At 35.9% G+C, this 23790-nt stretch overlaps 1 protein-coding gene across 6 annotated transcripts in view; it reads left to right on the forward strand.

The window, feature by feature from the left end:
• The window catches only part of DNAH8 (dynein axonemal heavy chain 8), a 453252-nt gene that overhangs the window by 221544 nt on the left and 207918 nt on the right, over positions 1-23790 (forward strand). For all 6 annotated transcript variants that reach the window (XM_077161688.1, XM_077161686.1, XM_077161689.1 and 3 more), the window contains 8 exons: positions 4541-4740; positions 6184-6337; positions 7726-7889; positions 8663-8765; positions 9679-9783; positions 10183-10344; positions 12199-12423; positions 15155-15327. In XM_077161688.1, coding sequence (XP_077017803.1) covers positions 4541-4740; positions 6184-6337; positions 7726-7889; positions 8663-8765; positions 9679-9783; positions 10183-10344; positions 12199-12423; positions 15155-15327 — 1286 coding nt within the window. The remainder of the gene's footprint in view (positions 1-4540; positions 4741-6183; positions 6338-7725; positions 7890-8662; positions 8766-9678; positions 9784-10182; positions 10345-12198; positions 12424-15154; positions 15328-23790) is intronic.

A 23790-nucleotide genomic window follows, 5' to 3' on the forward strand; every position in this document is an offset into this window, starting at 1 on the left:
TATTGACTGTAAACCTTAGCTTGCATTGATTGTACTTTTTCCTGTATACCACCCATTTTCAACCCCTTGCAATGTTGACATTCCTTTATTCTCCCTCATGCAAAAATGTTTTTTTATTTGTACATTTAATTGCCATGATTGTCCACTCTAGGTCTTGCTAAATTATACCGTCTCAGTCTTTAACCTCTGTCTTTCCTCTGGTTTCGTATGTGCCCCAGCCCTTCTGCCTCAATCTTATCCACATTCTGCTTCATTCATTGTACTTATTGTGCCACCATCAGGTAGTATTGTGCTGGCCATTTCTGAATTTTATGGTCAGTCTGTTGCACAATCTGTATTCCTTCAGCACCAAATGGTCAATCTTACCCTATTCCTAGCTCCGGATAACTTTATGTTCTTAACTTCAACTCTCAAAGTTCACGCATTGATGTTAGTTCATATTGATGAGACCATACAGTATTTGTCCTTTTGTTTCTTGCTAATTTTAGTCAGCAGAATGTCCTCAAAGTTCATTCACTTTCTAATATTTCATAACTTTTTTCTGTCTTATGGCTGTGTAACATTCCATTGTATGTATATATCACAGCTTGTTTAGCCTTTCGTCCATTGGCAGACATTTGGGCTGTTTTTGTCTCTTGGCAGTTGTAAATAATGCTGCTATAAACATTGGTGTGCAAATGTCCGTTTGTAACCTTGCCATCATGTCCTCTGAGTAGATGCCAAGCAATGGTATTGCTGGATCATATGGCAATTCTATGCTTAGCTTCCTGAGGATTGGCCAAACTACCTTCCAGGGTGATTGTACCATTTTACATTCCCACCAACAGAGGATAAGTGTGCCTCATTCTCCACATCCTCTCCAGCACTTGTCGTTTACTGTTTTTTTTTTTTCTCTTGATAATGGCCATTCTAGTGGCTGTCAGATGATATCTCGTTGTGCTTTTGATTTGCATTTCCCTAATAGCCAGTGAAGTGAAGTTTTCATCTACCATTTGTATTTCTTCTTCTGAGAAATGTCTATTCATGCCTTTTGCCCATTTTTAAATTGGATTGTCTGTCTTTTCATTGTTGAGTTGAAGAATATCTTTAGATACTCTGGATACTAAACCCTTATCTGAATATTGTCTTCCATTGCGTAGGGTGCCTTTTTACTTTCTTGACAAAGTTCTTTGATGCACAAAATTGTTTAATTTTGAGGAGATTCCATTTATCTATTTCTCTTTTTCATGCTTGTGCTTTTGGTGTAAGATCTAGTGAAACCACCTCCTATTATAATATTTATGAAATATTTCCCTACATTTTCTTCTAAAAGTTTTATGGTCTTAGCTCTGATGTCTAAGTTTTTGATCCATGTTGAGTTAATTTTTGTAGAGGGTGTGAGATATGGATCCTCTTTTATTCTTTTGCATATGGATATCCAGTTCTCCAAATACCACTTATTGGAGAGGCTGCTCTGTTCCAGGGAGGTTGAATTGACTACCTTATCAAAGATCAATTGTCTATAGATGAGAGGGTCTATTTATGAACACTCAATTAGAATCCGTTGGTCAATATATCTGTCTTTATGCCAGCACCATGCTGTTTTGACCACTGTAGCTTCATAATATGCTTTAAAATCATTGTTCTAGTTTGCTAGCTGCTGGAATGCAATATACCAGAAACAGAACAGCTTTTAAATGGGGAATTTAATAAGTTTCTAGTTTACAGTTCTACAGCTGAGAAAGTGTCCCAGTTAAAGTGAGTCTATGGAAATGTCCAATCTAAGGCATCCAGGGAAAGATACCTTGGTTCAAGAAGGCCAATGGAGTTCAGGGTTTCTCTCTCAAGTGGAAGGGCACATGGTGAACACAGGGTTTCTCTCTCATCTGGAAAGGCACGTGTTGAGCACAGTGTCATCTGCTAGCTTTTTCTCCCTGGCTTCCTGTTTCATGAAGCTCCCTGGGAGGCATTTTGCTTTTTCACCTCCAAAGGTCACTGGCTGGTGGACTCTCTGCTTCTTGTGGCTGTCTCATTCATCTCTGCTCTCTCTGAATCTCCTTTCTCCAAAATGTTTCCTCTTTTTATAGGATTCCAGTAAAGTAATCAAGACCCACCTTAAATGGGTACAGACGCGTCTCCACCTAATGCAGCTTAACAACCACTCTTGCTTGTCACATCTCTAGGGAGATGATCTAATAAAAGTTTCAAACATACAGTACCAAATAGGGATTAGAAGAAACAGCTGCCTGTACAAAATGGGATTAAGATTAAAATATGGCTTTTCTAGGGTATATATATCCTTTCAAATGAGCACAGTCATGTAGTATCAGACCTCCCACTTCATTTTTCTTCCTCACAATATTTTTAGCTATTCAGGACACCCTACCCTTCCAAATAAATTTGGTTATTAGTTTTTCTGTTTCTGTATAGTAAGTTGTTGGGATTTTAATTGATATTACATTGAATGTAGAAATCATTTTGAGTTGAATTGACATCTTAGCTATATTTAACCTTCTATTTCATGAATACATTATGCCCTTCCATTTATTTAGTTCTTACATGATTTCTTTTAGCAATTTCTTGTAGTTTTCTGTATATAGGTCTTTTGTATCTTTAATTAAATTTATTCCTAAGTATTTGATTCTTTTGGTTGCTATTATAAATGGAATTTTTTTATTTCCTCCTCAGATTGCTCATTACTAATATATAGAAACACTACTGATTTGGGGGCATCAATCTTGTACACTGCCACTTTGCTGTACTTATTTATTAGTGCTAGTAGCTTTGCAGTAGATTTTTCTGGATTTTTGACATACAGTATCTTGTCATTTGCAAACAGTGAGAGTTTTACTTCTGAATCCTTTCCATTTTGGATGCCTTTTATTTCTTTTTCATGTCAAATTGCTCAGGCTAGAACTTCCAATACAATGTTGAATAACAGTGGGGACAGTGAACATCCTTGTCTTGTTCCTGATCTTGGAGGAAAAATTTTCAGTCTTTCCCCACTGAGGATGACGTTAGCTGTGGTTTTTTATATATTCCCTTGATCATGTTGAAGAAATTTCCTTCTATTCTGTCCTTTGAAGTGTTTTCACCAAGAAAGGATGTTGCATTTTCTCAAATGCCTATTCTTCAACTGAGATGATCATGTGGTTTTTCTGCTTTGATTTATTGATATAGTGTATTGTATTAATTAATTTTCTTATGTTGAATCACCCTTGCATACCTGGATTAAATCCCACTTGGTCATGTATATAATTCTTTTAAAATGCTGCTGGATTCGATCTACAAGTATTTTTTGGAGAATTTTTGCATCTATATTCGTTAAAGAGATAGGTCTGTAATTTTCTTTTCTTGTAGTACCTTTGTCTTGCTTTGGTATTAGGGTGATGTTGGCTTCATAGAATGAGTTAGGTAGCTTTCCCTCCTCTTCAATTTTTTTGAAGAGTTTAAGCAGGATTGGTATTAATTCTTTCTTAAATCCTTGCTAGAATTCACATGTGAAGCCGTCTGATCCTGGACTTTTCTTTTTGGGGAGCTTCTCACGTATATTCTTTTTATAAAAAAATATTTTTATTGTGATATCTCATATACAGTCCATCCAAAGTATACAATCAGTGGCTTATAATATCATCACATAGTTGTGTATTCATCATCATCATAATTTTTAGAACATTTGTATCACTCCCAGAAAAAGAAATAAAAAGAAAAAAGAAAAAACCCATACATCCCTTATCTTTTACTCCTCCCTCTCATTAATCACTAGTATTGCAGTCCACCCAATTTTTTCCCCCTTATCCCCCCAATTATTTATTTATTTATTGTCCTTAATTTTTTTCTCCTTTATCCATACACTAGGTAAAGGGAGCATTAGACACAAGGTTTTCACAATCATATGGTCGGATTTTAAAAGCTGTATAGTTAGTTATACAGTCATCTTTAAGAATCAAGGCTGCTGACATACAGTTCAGCATTTTCAGATACTTCCCTCTAGCTGTTCCAATACACCGTAAACTAAAAAGGGATATGCATATAATTCATAAGAATAACCTCCAGGATAATCTCTTGACTTTGTTTGAAATCTCTCAGCCACTGAAACTTTATTTTGTCTCATTTCTCTCTTCCCCCTTTTGGTCAAGAAGACTTCCTAAATACCATGATGCTGGATCCTGGCTATATATAATTTTATTTGATTCTCATAGAAAGCCTCTGAGATAGACACAGCAGTTTTGATCATAGCCATTTTAACCCAAAACCTCCAATTAAAATAAATAAAGAAAGATGATTATTTAAGTTCGATTAAATTATGTTATAAACAGTATAATACAAAAAAAAATGAATCGGAGTATCATAAAGTTCTAATTTAAGTCTGTAACAATGATTTTGTGCCTTGGTTTTCTTGGCTGTAAAATTGGCTGAATGTTCATTGTTCATTCATTCATTCATTGTGTGAATGAAGTAGATAACTTCTAGGTCCCTTTCAAGCTAAAAATGTCTATGACTTTATGATACAATTTATGGCTGAAAATGTTGTGACATGTTCTTTGATTTTCCTCTGAAGGATATTTGCATATCTGCCATTAAGGAAAAGGATATTGAAGCCAAGCTGACTCAGGTGGTTGAGAACTGGACCAATCAGAACCTCAGTTTTGCAGCATTTAAGGGGAAGGGAGAGCTTCTGCTCAAAGGAACCGAATCGGGAGAAATTATCACCTTGATGGAGGATAGTTTAATGGTCTTAGGTTCCTTATTAAGCAACAGGTAATTTTATAATTTCAGGGCAGGAGTTTTAATTTGGTATTTATGGTTATAAAATATCAGATGAAAGTCCTGTTCTACATCGGATTCTTCCCTAAGCAGCTGACTCTTGACGGCCTGTGTATTTATCATCTATTTTTCTTAATAGTTATGGCCTCCTTCCCTTCTTTAATTTTTTATTTTTTAACTTGGACAGGCACCGGGAATCGAACCCGGGTCCTCTGGCATGGCAGGCTCTCTCTATCCCATTTTTTTTTTTCTGGTGGGTCCCCTCACAGTTTTTCCTCCTCAGATTGTTAGGTTATCCCCTGAACATCTGGCTATTCACTGAGAGGACCTCTTTATTTTATCTTCTGCTTTTTGTTCTCCTGACCTGTTATCATTGTCCTCCAAACCCATTCAAGTGTCCACCAATGTCCCAGCAAAGGCATGCTGGCCACAACAAGAGAAGAATTTACCACTAGGGCCTTGGCACTTAACAGACTTGTACTTTTATATGAAAAGGCAGCTGTGTCTTTGCTGGGTTCACTATGGCCTAAATAAGGCAGCCTACTCATTATCTGACTACCAGGCCATCCCAAAGCTGACTGTGATCTCAAGGGTAGCTTCAGGAAATTCCATTACTCATATTAAGTGTTCTGTCAGGTCTTTGGTCACATTTACTTGGCCATAACCTGACTAGTATAGTACTTATTATATTATTATATAAATATAATATTAGTTAACTCAGTGCTGATGTCCTGCTATAGAGTGTACAGATTTCTAAGAAACCATCGTATTCTGGGAGATTCTTCTTCTAAAGAACTTTGCAGCTCTGAGTGGATTTGGAAGGCCTCTTCCAAAGCCAACCACAGACTGACCTTGTAGCAGGCAGTGTCTACTGGGATTGCTAGGATAACCTTATGTGACTTCAGAAGGAAATTTTATGTCTCTGTGGCTAAGACAACTTTAGATATTGCCTGGATGTGACACTTCCCAGGTGGACCATGGGAGCTTTTCAACATCATCTGATTCCAAAGGGCTTCATGTGCTTTCCTATTAGGTGTGATGTATTCCACTGCACAAAGTTGTGCAAATGCATGTATCTAGCCAAAGGAACTGATTATGTTAGATTTTACTATCACATCTCCTTTCCTCGTATTAGAGTTATATGTCATCTAAGATTACTCTTTTTATTCTCTATGTAGCACCATTTTTGGCCCCAATTACTAGATGCATCAACTCCATGAAATGCTCATCTGTATTAGGGTTCTCTAGAGAAGCAGAATTAAAAACTTCTCGGTATATATATTAAGAGATTTACTATAGGAATTGGCCATGGGACCTTGGGGGTTGGTAAGTCTGAATTTTGTAGGGCAGGCTACAAGTTGGAAACTCGAAGGTGAAGCTCTATACTATTTTCTAAATCTCCTTTGGAACATAATATTTTCCATCCTTACTTTTTAGATATAATGCTCCATTTAAAAAGACTATCCAGAACTGGGTTTATAAATTGTCTACTTCCTCAGATATCATTGAAGAGTGGTTGATAGTACAGAACCTTTGGGTTTATCTTGAAGCCGTTTTTGTAGGTGGAGATATTGCCAAACAGCTGCCTCAGGTAAATATGGCTTTGATGACAACCAATAGAATAATTTGGTATGTGTTATCTTTATGTCTCTGTAAAAATTTTCATGAAGACTTATCATCAAGTCTTGATTATTTACACCAGGAATTAGCAAACTGTGGCTCAGATCTGACCCATTCACTGGTTTCTGTGAGTAGAATTTTACTCTAACACAGCTACACCTCTTTGTTTACATGTAGTCTGTGACTACTTCTGTACTACAGCAGCAAAATTGAGTAGTTGTGCCAGTGACCTTTTGGCCCAAAAAGGCTAAAATATTTACTGCCTGGCCCTTTTCAGGAAAAGTAAGAAAACAAACAAACAAACAAAAATCCTGCTTACCTGGATTTACAGTAACAAAAAGAAGAAACTCACATATTTTCATACGGTGAATAATCTCAAGGTTGTTTGAAGCTGTGAGGTACATTAAAATTAGGGTCATTAAATTATAGTTCATCTTTTCCATGAGTTAACCTTATAATATTCCTCCAATAATTATATTAAAATTAATCTCTATTCTGTAAGTATAATTAAACCATTAGTATATCGACTAATACCAGATCAGAAAATCGAAAAAAGAAAGTTAAATGGTTAACTTTATAATTTGATAACTAGCAAAGAAACATGTGAACTCTATTGTTTATTGAAATTAAAGGTTCCACAGAACAAAGTTTAAACTGAATATTCATATTAACTATTTGTAATAATGTTTTCTTATTTTAGAATACTAAGATTTGCTTGTTAAAAGCATAGGTGAGTAAAATGATAGAAAGGTTTTTGAAAATGCTGATTTCCCTTTGTAACATTGTAAAAACATAGAACTAAAATTTATTTTGTTTTTTAATCATGAAGTTGCATTTTTTTTGAAGAAGCTAGATGACTCCGATTTCTAGAGGCATTTTTGGAATTGAATGCAGAGCTTAATGTCATTCATAGTAAATAGAAAATTTCCATTAGCAAAAATGCAAATGAAGGTGTTTCTTTCTTTCTTTCTTTTTTTTTTTTTTTTTTTTTTTACTGTTTTTCCCTCACTGGGTTACTATTGAGCTGTAATTATTCCAAGGATCCTGAGATCAAATTAGTTTCTTGCTTCTTCAGTTTGTTCATTAAACCAAAACACCTGAGTACCGGAAAACTAGATTTGAACTCCAAGTTGGTAGCTCTGCAAATTAATCATGTATGGCACTTTGATGAATGTATTAAAATGTAAAGAAACAAGCTGGATACCCCACTATGTTGTTTAGAATTAATTAAGATGACAAAAATTGTTCAAATTATGTAGCCTGAGACTTGAGAGGCTGATTTGAAAAAATATTAGCAAATCCTTTGCTTTATCTAATTATCCAAATGCTAGTCTTTCATGACTATGAATTTGTTTTTAGGAAGCAAAACGTTTTCAGAATATTGACAAGTCATGGATAAAAATAATGCAGCGAGCGCATGAGAATCCCAATGTGATCAGTTGCTGTGTTGGAGATGAAACCATGGGGCAACTTTTACCTCATTTACATGAACAGTTAGAAGTATGTCAGAAATCACTTACAGGGTAAGAGTTTAACTTTTAAATTACCTATTATTTTATGTGTGATGGTACTTAATCCCAAACAAGTAAATAGTATTGGCTGCATGTCTAGTTTGGTAGTGATGGTGGAGGTGGAAATAGGAATTAAAAATTTCACATAAATTTTAATTTTTCTATGAAAAAAAGAGACATCTTTGATTTGGAAATGGTTGAGATAAGGCATTGGCCTTAATGATTAGCATTGGGGGCTGTCATTTGACTACTACAGAGTAGAGATGTACACCGAGAGAATCATTAACCAGATAAACTCAAGGATAATTTTATTAAAGACAATTTGTTCTCAATTTCTGTTTGAAATATCAGTGTAATGACACATACTGTTTGCCCAGTTTGCCCAGAGTCCAAGTTTATGCCTCTGCCTGTTTTAGTGGTTAATTGTTCCCCCTTTTTTTGTCAAAATGTCCTGATGAATTATGTGGAGCTCACCCTGGATTTAAGCCATGAGGTTCATAACACTCTTAGATTGGTCACAAGAGGGCTCTTGATGAAAAAAAAAGAGAAGACAATAGATGTCTTGCTCTGAATCCATTTCTTGTTCTCCATTTGTCTGCTGGAGTGCCATCCATGGTAGAACTTGGGCTTTGGGTCTAAACAAACATTCCAGAGACAAATGGGAAATGACTATAGGTATTTTGCTATAATCTTATTGAAGATATTAGTGATTATGTTTTGACTGAAAAATAGATAATTCTGAAGAAAAAATAGTTTGGTGATGTGCTGTTCACTCTGTTTAAAAGGTATTTGGAGAAGAAGCGATTATTATTTCCAAGATTTTTCTTTGTATCTGATCCAGTACTCTTGGAAATTCTTGGACAAGCCAGTGATTCTCATACCATACAGGTATTACCTTAATGTCTGTGTCCTAAACTGTTTCTTCAACAGCATACATAATCAGTAATAAAAATGAAGTTAATCTCTTGAAAGTGCAGGTAGGAAAGATGAGTATTTAAAATCATGCTGTTGTAAAATGTTCCATTTTACAAAACTGATGCAATTCAGTGGTGTGAGTGAGCAAGGGTCAACAATTATGCCATTCACTAGCTGGGTCATCTCAGGCAAGCTTTTTCTTTCCCTATGCCTCCGTTTTTCTCATCTGTAAAATGAGGATATTATTGGTTCCCACCTCTAAGATTGTCATGGGGAACATCAGATAATGCACATAAAATGCATAGTAGAATTTCTGTCTGGTATATGTATGTGCTCACTAAATGTCATTCGAATAGGGGTTGTGGTTTGGATTTGACCTTTTTGTCCTTCCAGAATGCTCCTCAGTGGCTTTTAGCCATTTTGAAGGGCCATATTTCCAGGAGGAAGAGAAAAACTACAGGGTACTAGGTTGGGGAGCATTGAAACACCCATCTGCGGGCTGTTTCTAGTTTGAGAATCTGAGATACAGCGATAATTGCCTTCCTTCTTGGTTTCCAGGAGTTGTGGGGATGAGAAGAGAGAGGAGGCATGTAAAAACTCTGAAAGGCCAAGATAAAGCCAAGGGAGAAGGCAGGACTGAGATGTCTATTGATGGAAGAGGGCAGGGGCGTTATGTTTTAGTCTCCTGGAGGAAGGGGACAATTATTCGTCCAGTCAACATAGTTTAAAAAATAGACCTCCAGAGTTAGTCAAGGGCCAAAGCAGGATCTATTTCTTATTTTGAGACAATGAAGCCTATTCCTAATCTTTTATGAAGATAAGAATGTATTAATAACTTTTGTGTTTAGCCTTTATCAGTTTTTGTTTTGTCTTGTGCTTCTTACAGCCACATCTCCCTGCAGTATCTGACAACATAAATGAAGTGACATTTCATGCAAAAGAATACGATCGTATCATGGCTGTCATATCAAGAGAAGGAGAAAAAATTCCTGTAATTTAGCTTGGTTAAAATTTTGTTATTAAAATTTCTTTAAAATTTTAGGTTGAGGAGAAAGCATTTCTCTTAGTGAAAAAAATAAAGAGGGGTGGTGGAGATGGGGGGACCTGGGTTTTAGTTCTATAGCCCTGGCTTTTTTACAAACTAGTTTGAAATAACCATATAACTTTTCTGGGACTCATTTTATCACCTGTAAAATGAAAGTTGTAGACTAGATGATCTTTATTATTCCTTTCAGCTATGGATGATTTTAACCTGTGCTTTAAATATTTTGGATAAAATAAAAAATATTTACTTTGCACCAAAGTACTATAATTTATCAAGTTAGATGTGTGATATTTGTAAAAATATCAAATTATTATTATTTTGTAATATATTTGTAATTATTTTTAGTTGGATATTCCTGTTATGGCCAAAGGTCCTGTAGAGATTTGGCTTCTGGACTTGTTAAAAATGCAGATGTCATCGTTACATAATATAATTAGATCAGCATTCTATCAAATCAGTGATTCTGGATTTCAACTCTTACCTTTCCTAAATCATTTTCCAGCACAGGTGAGAATATACAATGTTTAAATAATGGTTAACAGAAATTGATGCTTAAAAGGCTGTCTGCCTGATGCTGTGGAAGCTTTCAGAGCTTTGAGCTGGTTAAGCCTATCCACCCTCATTTAACCTTAACTCCCAGACATCTATCTGCTCATTAATCTACACAATTCAATACCAACCCATCCCTTCTCCCCAGAATTGGGGGTGTTTGTTTTCCCATCATTAAGGACATATGCTGATAATAAAACACATTTAAAAAACATGATTTTATCTTACACATATATTATGTATATGTAAATATATACATACATGAATAGATACAGATAAAATGTAGAGACAGACACATATAAAGGGAGTGTGCATACTTTTTCCATAAATGACATCCAACTTGCCATTTTGTTTATTTTCCCTTCAAGTGATTAAACATTTGCATAATTTGTTATAGGCAGCCTTCTCATGCAATTAACTTTTTAAAGACAGAAGAGCCTTAAGAGGCTGGGGTTGGGGCAGACGTCCTCTTGAACAGCTCTCATGTGCTGTGAGTCTTAGAAGTGCATTGTAATGTAACTAGTGTTATTAAAATCAGGTATGGAAAATGAGGAATCAACAATTTCATAACTTTTCAGCCAAGACAAATGAAAATTATTTGTGACTGGGGTAGGGATAATGTGGCCAATAGAAGGCAAGAGATATTCAGAGAAAATAAGAAGCAGTTCTTGTCCAAACTGTACTTCTTCTCCACCTACTGTCCCCACTCCTACTACAAATTCGGAATTTCTACACACACAATATTGCAGTGAAGACAGCTGAAATTATTCAAATTACCCAAGTTCAGATAGATAGACAGACAAATAGATAGAGTCAACCATTATTGGAGACAAGATTTTAATACTGTGATTTTTTATATTGTACAATATCCTTGGAAAAGTTTACTTTTTAGTTTTATTACCTTTGTGGCTTTATTAAATGCTTCATTTGATAAGCTGAGAAAATAGCTCTTTAAACTAAATCAACATGCTTTTCCTCTCCCTGGAAAACTTGACCCTTGATAACCTGAAGGGAAAGCTCAATCTTGTTTAGACTGAGTGAGGATTTAATATTAATTGGAAAGTTGAGAGTATCAAGTTCAGAGCAGAGGAGAATTTGAACAGAATATGAAATTGACTAGCTTTCGGGATTTTGATTTGTTAATATTTATATGTATTCAGCCCTCTGTCAAAAATAAGTTTCTTTTTTGGTCTCTGTTGTCCTGGATCTGTTACTTAACTCTGGGGCTGGTGAACAAAATCTCCCAGAGGGACAAGTGTTTCAGTAAGGAGGTGAGGGTGGGGCATATTCTGACTACTTCTATTACCTTTCTTGGAGCAGCAATTATAGACTGAAGGTGATCTGAAGAAGAGATTTACTTCTACATATAGATATGGATAGTAGAGAGAGTGAGAGATCTAGAAAAGAGGTAGGCAGAATATCATTTTTAAAGGATTCCAAGAGGCATTTGGAAACCCCTGATCGAGGATAGTTTATTAATTCATTTTTCTTGAGAAATAAAAATCATTGCATTGTGGTTTCTGGTGGTCTTAGATCTTCTATAGAAATTTTCCTAAGCTTCTTCCATTACATATGTATAGTTCAATAAATGCAAGACATTATTTTAATTATTATTTATTTATCTACATTGCAGTAATTAAATGTTAATGGTTAGAACTTGAAATGTTCTTCCTCATTTGGAAGTGAGAAATGTCTCTTTTTAGTGTAAAGTGAGTAAAACCCTGTATGCCTCATATGAATAACTGGCCACCAAATTTCATTGCAGATGGACTTTAAATAGTTGGAAAATTTATTTGTCTGCTGGATTTATAGGTTGGGCTTCTAGGAATTCAGATGTTGTGGACACATGACTCAGAAGAGGCTTTAAATAATGCAAAAGATGACAGGAAAATCATGCAAGTGACCAATCAGAAATTTTTGGATATTCTAAATACTCTTATCAGCCAGACAACACATGATCTAAGCAAGTTTGATAGAGTGAAATTTGAAACTCTAATTACCATCCATGTACATCAAAGAGATATTTTTGATGACTTGGTAAGATGTCTTTCCTTCTTAATGTATAGTAATTTAGTGTACTAATAATTTACAGCTACTAATAGTTAACAGTGAAGGATTATACACGTTGTCTAACTTAAATGAACTTTCCATGTACTTATCTTTTTTCACAACTATTTCCATTTATACCATGTCTGCAAATACCTATTTTTGATTGCTAGAACAAAAATATATTTGTATTCACTTGGCATTCTGAAAGCTTGAAATCAACTGACATGATGTGAACCATGTAATTGTTCCATTAACCCATATAACCAGAGACATGATGCAATTTAGTTGTGATTGGTTATGAGTTATGATGGACTGATTGGAAAGGGAGAAGTCCAGACCGAGTAGAATCAAACTTGAGACAGCTGTCATGGCTGTCTAATCTGTAGCATCCAACAGAGCAACGTGGGTTTGATTTTGTCAAGATCCTGCAAGAATGGTAGTCAGAAGGGTGGTGTTCGAATTCCCTTTGGAAATAGGACTTTAACCAGTGCTTTTGAGCAAGACCATTTTCTCCTAAAACAGAGCTTCTCTATTATGGGGTAGGGGTTCCAGGTAGTTTCGCTGTATCACCCTTTGACCATCTCTGTCTTAACTACCATTGCTTTATTGTACTTGATTTGATTTGTCTTATAGGCACCTCTTTCTTAAGTCAAAAGACACAGAATTCATGCAACTTGGGACTCATTTTAATATGGTCACAGATTGTACTTTTCAAACTTTCATCAAATGTTCTGATTAGATAAGTTATATTTATTAAAGAGTGTTCAAAGGACATGCAGCCCATTTATACCCTTGAAATCTAGATCCTTCCTTCTCCAAGTATTAGCCACACTGGTTTTAGCAGTTAGAAAAATGGAATCTCCAGCCCCACCCCCAACCAACCAAATCAGAATCAGCATTTTAACAAGATTCCCAGGTGATTCATATGCATATTAAAGTAGGAGAAACATTGCTATAGGATTTATCTCTGAATCAAGCCAGTCTTCAGAAAGCTGTATACTTAGACCCTGTTGCTTTGGCCTTCTGCACACTTGCTTTTATTGAATTGCAGTTATCAATACACTTATTTTGTTTCTATCATTATGCTTTTAGCTTTCATGAAGGCCACCTCAAAAAAGCTCTCACATGGAACCCATAACTATATCTGCTATGAGAATACTATTGATGCTGTCTGTATATCTTTCACTGATACCTAAAGCTGCCATTTCCATGGCAGAAATTTCTTTTAGAATTTAGTGTTCAGCAAAGTTTTACTTCCCTACAGAATGGATTAAAAAATACATACACACAATGAAAACTGTGAAACTGTGTCCTGTTTGTCTTAGCATCAGTGAACTCATGGTCAGTTTGCATCCCAGCTAAAGTGAGATCTCATTACCAACCTATATGCATTTAATTTATACACGTATAATGCTTCCAGTAGCCTGATACATAGTAAGAACTGAATACATATTAGCTATTCTTTTCCTCTTCTTCCTCCTCCTTCTTGTCGTCTTAATGGATTATTAAAAGTAGCTACCTGACTGCATCTCTATGACTGTGGGTCCTGTGTTAGTGTGGGAAGTCCCGGGAGGTGGGACTTCGTTGCCTGAAAGTAGCTTTTTTAAAGTGATGAATACTAACCACACTTTAGGAGGGAAGCCAGAATTCAAAACTGGAGAATGAGGCAAGGCCATAAACAAACAAACAGCACAAAATAAGATTTTAATAATATAAGGAGTGTGAAGGCTTCATAAAGTTGAAGTTTGAAAGTAAAGTTGCTAAAGGCTAAATTTCACGTAGAGTCAGCTAAATGCTGGAATTCGGCCTAATGAGGTTAAATTAAAAGCAGAAAAGGGGGCCATTTGCCACTTTTTCTATGTTGACTTTCCGGAATTGGCAGTACTGGGATTTCTCCAATCTTGGCACAAGAAAAAGTCATAAAACAACTGCGAATGTGGCTGTGGTAGAATACAGTCCCTAAAAGCACTTCTTGTTTTTTTCTCCTCTGATGTTCTGGGTCATTGAGTTTGTATCCACAGTGGTGAGAACCCAGTATCTCTCTCAAGGCACACACTCATGACTAGGCAGGTTGAGTGGCTTGGCCATAGTGTTGGTGCGGAAAGAGATGTGGGCATATAAGGTCCTATGTTTCCCTGCTTAATCCCTCCAGTATCTTCTTATTGCCAGGAGGACAAGGTCTATTCCACTTATTATTATGACCCTCTGAAGCTTCACTGCTCACTCTTCTCTCTTGAGCCCTAGATGTCCCAGCTGTACTGAACTTCTTTTAGTTCCTTATACATGCCAGCTAGATCTTCTGGGCCTTTGCTTAGAACATTTTCTTCTCCCATATCCCATTAACCTTTTGTTTCAGTTTCCTGATTAATTCCTACTATTATCCTGTTTTAGTTTAGATGTCTCTTTCTCTGAGTACCCCTCTCAGACCCCAGAGACTAGGTTAGTCCTCCTGGTACGTATTTCCATGAGCTTTGAAATCTTTGGTAGTGCTTTCCACACACTATATTACAATCGATTTGTTTGGCTATTTGTCTTTTGTCCTTTTATGTAAGCTCCAGAAGTCAGGAACCATATCTTCCCCATTTAACACAGTGTCAAATCCAGGGAGGGAATCAATAAATATTTGTTAAATGAATGGATTAAAAACTGCCCATATGTTTATGTTTAATGCTATTGCAATTCAGGCATATGTAACTTTTTTGTATTTCATGTTTTCAAGGTAAAAATGCATATCAAGTCAATTACTGATTTCGAATGGCTAAAACAGAGTAGATTTTATTTTAAAGAAGATTTGGATCAAACTGTGGTATCTATTACAGATGTTGATTTCATTTACCAAAATGAATTTCTGGGATGCACTGATCGTCTCGTGATCACTCCATTAACAGATAGGTAATAAACTCATTTTTTTGTTATTCCATTTTGTAGTTAATTAAAGTGTTGAAAATTGTTTTAAAATTGCATTTGAAATATTAATAAAAGCACATTGCTTTCATGTTAAGTATGATAGTTCATCATCTAATGATGAAATAGTTGTAGCTGATACTAAAAGTTAAATCTACATTAAAACTTTATGAAGTAGAAAGAGGGAAAAGAATAAAAGCAAGCTTGAGTGTTGACTAGGAGTAATTTAGTAATGAATCTTAGTTTCCAAGAGGGAAAATATTCCTAGAACCATAAAAAAATGTTGTTAGAATTGTAATGAAGGAAGGGACCTTGGAGATTGTCTAATTTAGTCTCCTGGTTTTTCATATGAGGAAATAAAGTGAAGCTTCTTTGCTGAGTCTGAATATTCACTCAAAAGCAGTTCCCCTCACAGCTCTTTCTAGTATATCACACTGGGCAAGAACTGGATCTTTTTCATCTTCATACTTCCCACAACATGCCATTTAGTCCCTGTGTGTAAAAGATGCCCAATAAATATTTGCAGAATTGACTTGAATTGGGATATAGAGCATTTAATTCTGCCACTACTTTAAATAGGGCTGCCTTTAGGTAAAACTAAAACAGCCAAATTACATCTTCATCCTCTTCCTTCATCCAGTTTCTCTCTTTAGAAACCCAGGGCCATTGAAACATTCATTTATCAATGTGTTTTCTCTTCCATCAGCTTTTGCAAGTTAAGCTTATTGTCTCAGAAAGTACTTACTAAGCTTTGCTTAGATCTGAAGCAAATAAAACAGAAGCTGAGTTATGAATTCAAGGAGGTTCATTTATTATTATTATTATTTTACTTTTTTAATTGTATTGTATAACATATATACAAAGCAAAGAAATAAAAAAGCAGTAGTTTTCAAGGCACTCTTCAACAAGTAGTTACAGGACATATCTCAGAGTTTGTCATGGGCTACCATATGATCCTCTCATATTTTTCCTTTTAGCTGCTCCAGAATATAGGAGGCTAGAGGGCTTAAATTTTTTTTATCATCACAATCGATTTTGGCACAGTATCAGGGGATTCCCTGATCATAAGGTTTAATAGGTCCATATTTTTCTCCCATTCCTCAAGGGACTTTGCCAATACTTTTTGATTATCTATTAATACACTCTAGGATGTTTCCAGGCATTGCAATAATCTATACAGGATTATTGTATATTGTATATTCTCCTTCTATTTTTCTGAGAAATGACATATATACAAAAAAGCTATAAATTAAAAGCACAGCATGAAAATTAGTTGTAGAATATGTTTCAGAGTTTGACATGGGTTATGATTTTATAATTTTAGGTTTTTACTTCTAGCTGCTCTAAAATACTGGAGACTAAAAGATATATCAATTTAATGATTCAGCATTCATATTCATTTGTTAAATCCTATCTTCATCTGTTTACCACACCATCACCTTTGATCTTTCCATTCCTGTTTTTAGGGGTGTTTGGGCTGTGGCAATTCTAAATTTTTCATACTGGAAGGGTCTGTCACTAATATGGGGTAGAGAGATGGGACTATCTGATGTTCTGAAGAGGCTGTGGCTAGGTTTCAGAAGTTATCTGGGCCAGGGACCCATCTGGAGGTTGTAGGTTTCTGGAGAGTTACTCTAGTGTATGGAACCCTTGTGGAATCTTATATATTGCCCTAGGTGTTCTTTAGGATTGGCTGGAATGGTCCTGGTTGGGGGTTGGCAGGTTATGATGGGTAGCAAGGTCTAACTGAAGCTTGCGTAAGAACAACCTCCAGAGTAGCCTCTCGACTCTATTTGAACTCTCTCTGCCACTGATACTTTATTAATTACACTTCTTTTCCCCCTTTTGGTCAGGATGGAATTGTTGATTCCACGGTGTCAGGTCTGGATTCATCCCTGGGAGTCATCTCCCACATTGCTAGGGAGACTTTCACCCCTAGATATCATGTCCCACCTCGGAGGGAGGGCAATGATTTCACTTGCAGAGTTGGGCTTAGAGAGAGTGAGAGCCCATCTGAGCAACGAAAGAGGTCCTCCAGAAGTAACTCTTAGACATGCCTATAGGTAGTCTAAGCTTCTCTGCTACCTATGTAAGCTTTACAAGAGTAAGCCTCCTGATTGAGGGCGTGGCCTATTGCTTTGGGTGCCCCTAAAGTTTGACACAGTATCAGGGAATTCCCTGATCATAAGGTTTAATAGTTCCATATTTTTCTCCTATCCCTCAAGGGGCCTTGCCAATACTTTTTGATTATCTGCTTTGTATACCCTATGATAGTTCCAGGTATTACAATAATCTATACAGGATTAAAGGACCTCTTTCTTATTCTGTGCTCCCTGTGTTTCAGTAGTTCAAATGAGCTGTACAGGTAGGTTGAATTAGATTATGTACTACAGAAAATTTCAGTTCCAGACCAAACAAACCTTTCTTCCAATGGTCTCAAAGAGTATGTGTGGTTCTAAAATATAGATACTGTCTTCCTTACCCCTATGTTCTGAATTACTTTAACCCCAACCTGTTTGGCTTCTTCTTATCTCTAAATATCAGGTTATATATATAAAACAGACTCTCAAAATCCAGAAATAATAATCACCACTCCAGACTTAATGTGTCTGCTCTAAAAGCTTACAGTCTAGGCCCCTCTTTTCTTATAAGCATTTTCTAAAGGTTACCATACCATTCTTGTTCTTTTGTTTCTGGCTTCTTTTGTCTCACTGAATGACCCACATGTTCATTCACATCAATTTATGTCTCATGACTTTGTTCCTTTTTGTAGCAACACAACCTTCATTCACAAGTATGCACCATCATTTGCCAATCTATTTCTCCGTCAGTGCATCCTTTAGCCACCTGCATTCATCTGGCATCATGTAGAAGGCCCAAATTCCACAGTCCATCAGCACTCTCAATTTTAGATAATTTCATTATTCCCAAGAAAAAGAAAATCAATAAACACACCATTGCCAAATAGGAAATCTAAACCTCTTTTAACTCTTGTCCCTCTCCCCATTATTTACCTCTTCTGATGGTTTCCTTTTGAACATAGCTCATAGCATGCGACAGCAGTTTTCCTCCGTACCCTGGGCTTAAGCAATCTTTATATAAGAATCATATGTTTGAAGTAATTCTTGTGAGAACTAATTCATATTTCTAGTGTGAATCAGTGGGACGCGTAGGTCTATACAACGTTTTCAGTCTTGTTCATCTTCAGTATGGTAATATTACTTAACAGACCCACTAGGGAATCACCTTCACTCCTATCTATTCCCTTACATAGTAGTTCAACCTCATTAGCTAATGGTTTACCCATCTCTAGCCTCTATGTATCTCTAAGTCCCCTATATTCTGTATTATAAGCCTCTGATTATACCTTTATACTGGTCATAAAAGTGGAATCATACAGTATCTATCCTTTTGTGTCTTGTTAACTTCACTCAACATTATGTCCTCAAGGTTCATCCATCTTGTCATGTGCGTCAGTTGTCATTTTGTTGTACTGCTGCTGCATAATATTCCATCTTATGTATATACCACATTTTGTTGATCTACTCATCTGTTGATGGGTATTTGATGTTTCCATCTGTGGGCAATTGTGAATAATGCTACTATGAGCATCGATGTGCAAATGTCTGTGTCATTGCTCTCATCTCTTCTGAGTATATACCAAGTAGTATATTGCTGGGTCATAGGGCAACTTGATATTTAGTTTCCTAAGGAACCACCAAACAGTCTTCCATAGTGACTACACCATTATACATTCCCACCAGCGTGTATAAGTGTCCCAGTTTCTCCACATCCTGTCCAACATTTATAGTTTCCTGTTTCTTTAACAGCAGCCATTCTTATAGGTGTGAGATCATGTCTCATTGTAGTCTTGATCTGCATTTCCCTTATAGCCAATGAAACTGAGCATCTCTTCATGTACTTTTGAGCCATGTGCATTTGGTTTCAGAAAAATGCCTATTCATATCTTCAGCCCATTTTATAATTGGGTTGTTTGTTCTCTTGTTGTTGAGTTGTATGATTTCTTTGTATATACAGGAAATCAAAGCTTTGTCTGATATGTGTTTTCCAAATATTTTCTCCCATTGAGTTGCCTGCCTCTTCATCTTTTTGACAAAGTCTTTTGAACTGCAGAAGCATTTGATTTTGAGGGGTTCCCATTTATCTATTTTTTCTTTTGTTGCTTGTGCTTTGGGTATGAAGTTTAGGAAGCTACCTCCTATTACTAGGTCTTGAAGAGGTTCCCCTACATTTCCTTCTAGAAGCTTTATGGTGCTAGTTCTTATATTTAGGCGTTTGATCCACTTTGAGTTAATTTTTATGTAGGATGTAAGATAGGAGTACTCTTTCATTCTTTTGGCTATTGATATCCAGTCCTTCCATGCCCAATTATTGAGAAGACTATCTTGTTTCAGTTCAGAGGATTTGGGGGCCTTGTCAAAAATCAGTTGACCATAGATTTGGTGGTCTATTTCCGTACCTTCAATTTGATTCCATTGGTCAATGCTTCTATCTTTGTGCCAGTACCATGCTGTTTTGACCACTGTGGCTTTTTAATAGATTTTAAAGTCAGGGAATGTTAATCCTCCCACTTTGTTCTTCTTTTTTAGGGTGCTTTTAGCTATCCGGGGTCTCTTTCCCTTCCAGATGAATTTGGTAGTTAGCTTTTCCAAATCTTCAAAGAAGGTTGTTAGAATTTTGATTGATACTGTGTTGAATCTGTAGATCAATTTGGGGAGAATTGACATCTTAACTACATTTAGCCTTCCTATCCATGAGCAGGGAATGTCTTTCCACCTATTTAGATCTCCTTTGATTTCTTTTAGCAATGTTATGTAGTTTCCTGTGTACAAGTCCTTTGCATTCCTAGTTAAGTTCATTACTAAGTACTTGATTCTTTTAGTTGCTATTTTGAATGAATTTTTTCCTTGACTGATTCCTTGGCTAGATCATTACTTGTGTGCAGAAATGTGACTGATTTTTGCACATTAATTCTATATCCCACCACCTTGCTGAATTTATTAGCTCATTTAACTTTGTTGTAGATTTTTCAGTATCTTCCAAGTATAGTATCACATCATCTGAAAATAAAGATAATTTTACTTCTTCCTTTCCAATTTGGATGCCTTTTATTTCTTTTTCCTGCTTGATTGCTCTAGCTAGAACTTCTAGCACAATATTGAATAATAGTGGTAATAGTGGGCATCCTTGTCTTGTACCTGATCTTAAGGGGAAAGCTTTCAGTCTCTCTCCATTGAGTATGATGCTAGCTATTGGTTTTTCAAATATTCTCTTTATCATATTCAGGTATGATTCAGAAAAGGATGCTGAATTTTGTTGCATGCTTTTTCAGCATCAATCGAGATATTCATGTGATTTTTCCCTTTCGATTTGTTAATGTGCTGTATTACATTTATTTATTTTCTTATGTTGAACTATCCTTGCATTTGTGATATAAACCCCACTTGGTCATCATATATAATTCTTTTAATGTGCTGTTGAATTTGATTTGCTACTATTTTATTGAGATTTTTTTGCATCTATGTTCATTAGGGAAATTGGCTTGTAGTTTTCCTTTCTTATAGCATCTTTACCTGGTTTTGGTATTAAAATGATATTAAGTTCATAAAATGAGTTAGGTAGTGTTCATTTCTCTTCAATTTTTTGGAAAAGTTTGAACAGGATTGGTGTCAATTCTTTATGGAATGTTTGATAAAATTCTATCTGTGAAGCCATCTGGCCCTGGGCTTTTCTTTGTAGAAAAATTTTTGATGACTGATTGAATTTCTTTACTTGTGATTGGTTTGTTAAGACCTTCAATTTCTTCCTGAGTCAGTGTAACTTGTTTGGGTGTCCCCAGGAATTTGTCTATTTCATCTAAGTTGTCTCATTTGTTGGTGTATCGTTGTACATAGTATCCTTTTATGATTTCTTTTATTTCTTCAGGGTCTGTGATAACGCATCCCTTCTCATTTCTGATTTTGTTTGTTTGCATCCTCTCCCTTTTTCTCTTTGCCAGTCTTGCTAGTGGTCCATCAATTTTACTGATTTTTCTCAAAGAACCTACTTTTGGTTTTACTGATTCTTTCTTTTGTTCTTTTGTTCTCCCATTCATTTATCTCTGCTTTAATCTTTGTTATTTCTCTTCTATTTGCTTTGGGGTTAGTTTGCTGTTCTTTCTCAAGTTCCTCCAGGTGTGCTGTTAAGACCTTGATTTTTGCTCTTTCTTATTTTTTAATATAGGCATTTAGGGCAATAAATTTCCCTCTCAGCACAGCCTTTGCTGCATCCCTTAAGGTCTGATAAGTTGTATTCTCATTTTCATTCATCTCCAGATATCTACTGATTTCTCTAGCAATTTCTTTTTTGACCCACTGGTTGTTTAAGAGTGTGTTATTTTATCTCCATATATTTGTGAATGTTCTCATTCTTTGGTGGTTATTGAGATCCAGTTTCATCCCACTGTGATCAAAGAAAGTGCTTTGAATAATTTCAGTATTTTTAAATTTATAAAAACCTGTTTCATGTCCCAGCATATGATCTATCCTGGAAAATGCCCCATGAGCACTAGAGGAAAATGTATATCCTTGTGATTTTGGGGTGCAGTGACCTATATATGTCTGTTAGGTCTAATTCATTTCTCAAGTTATTTAACTTCTCTATTTCCTTGCTGATCTTCTGTCTGGTTGTTCTATCTAAAGAGGAGAGTGGTGTATTGAAGTCTCCTACTATTATTGCTGAAACATCTATCACTCCCTACAGTTTTGCCAGTGTCTGTCTCATGTATTTAGGAGCTCCTTGATTGGGAACATAAATATTTATGATTGTTATATCTTCTTGGTGAATTGACCCTTCAATAAGTATTTTGTGTCCTTCTTTGTCTCTTATGATGTCTTTACATTTAAAGTCTATTTTGTGTAATATTAGTATAGCTACTTCTGCTTTCTTTTGGTTACAACTAGTGTGGGAAAACTTTCTCCATCCTTTCACTTGCAATCTATTTGTAACCTTGTGTCTAAGATGAGTCTCATGTAAGTAGCATATGGCTAGATTATGTTTCTTAATTCATTCTTCCAATCTGTATCTTTTAATTGATATGTTTAGTCCATTAACATTCAGAGTTATTACTGAAAAAGCATTTCTTGATTCTGTCATCTTATCTTTTTAATTTCATTTGTCAGATCTATATATTCTTTTCCCTCTTTCTCTTTGTATTCTTTAAATTACCCTTAGTGGTACTCTACAATTCTGTTCCCTCCTCCAGTCCTCTCTCTCCTGTCTTTTTATTTCAGCTGGTGGAACTCCTTTTAGTATTTCTTGTAGGGCCAGTCTCTTGTTGACAAATTCTTTCAGGACTTCTTTTTCTGTGAAAACTTTAATCTCTCCCTCAATTTTGAAGACAGTTTGTCTGGGTACAGAATTCTTGGCTGGAAATCTTTATCTTTCAGAATCTTGAATATGTCATACTACTGCCATCTTGCCTCCAGGGTGCTAGGCGAGTAGTCTGAACTCAGTCTTATTTGGTTTCCCTTGTATGTAGTAGATTGTTTTTCTCTTGCCGCTTTTAGGGTTTTCTCCTCCTCTTCAACATTCAACGGACTGATTAGTATGTGCCTTAGGGAAGACCTATTTGAATTTATTCTGTTTGGAGCTTATTGTGATTCTTTGACTTGTATATTTATGTTCTTTATAAGGGTTGGGAAGTTTTCCCCCATTATATCCTCAGCTACTCTTCCTAGCCCTTTACTCCTCTCTTCTACTTCTGGGACACCAATGATTCTTATATTTGTGTGCTTTGTTTTGTCTGTCATTTCCCTGAGTTCCAATTCAGTTTTTTTCCTTCTTTTTTGCCTTTTGCTGTTTTTAGTTTTCAAAGTCAATTTTCCTGTTCTCTATATCACTTATTCTTTCTTCTGTCTGTTCAAATCTGGTGTTGTGTGCCTCTAGTATGTTTTTTATCTGGTCAACAGAATCTTTAATCTCTGTGATATCTGCTATTTTTCCATTTATTCTTTCAAATTCCTCTTTGTGCTCTTCTACTGTCTTCTTGATCTCCTTTATGTCATTTGCTATCCCACTTATTTTATTAAATAGAGTTGTATGGACGTCTTTGATGAGTTGTTCCAACGTCTATGTCTCCTCTGGTGTTTTAATTTGGCCGTTAGGCTGGGCTATATCTGTCTGCACTGTGATATGCTTAGTGATCTGCTGTCTTCATGGCATGTAAATGTCTTGATTGATTTACTTTGGAAATTGATTTCTTTCAGTGGTCTAAGGCCTTGTGTTTACAGGATGGTTGTACAGCAGGGAGCAGGGCATGGGGTGGAGCCCTCAGCATGGTGACTTGTTTCAGGGCAGGTATGGGCACAGATTGGGGATGTTATGCTGATGCTTGTAAACGTGGGTGCCCAGCTGCCAGGGAGGATGTAACTGTGCGGGTGCACCAGTCTT

Source organism: Tamandua tetradactyla, chromosome 5 (assembly GCF_023851605.1).
Source record: "Tamandua tetradactyla isolate mTamTet1 chromosome 5, mTamTet1.pri, whole genome shotgun sequence".
Classification (NCBI taxonomy): domain Eukaryota; kingdom Metazoa; phylum Chordata; class Mammalia; order Pilosa; family Myrmecophagidae; genus Tamandua; species Tamandua tetradactyla.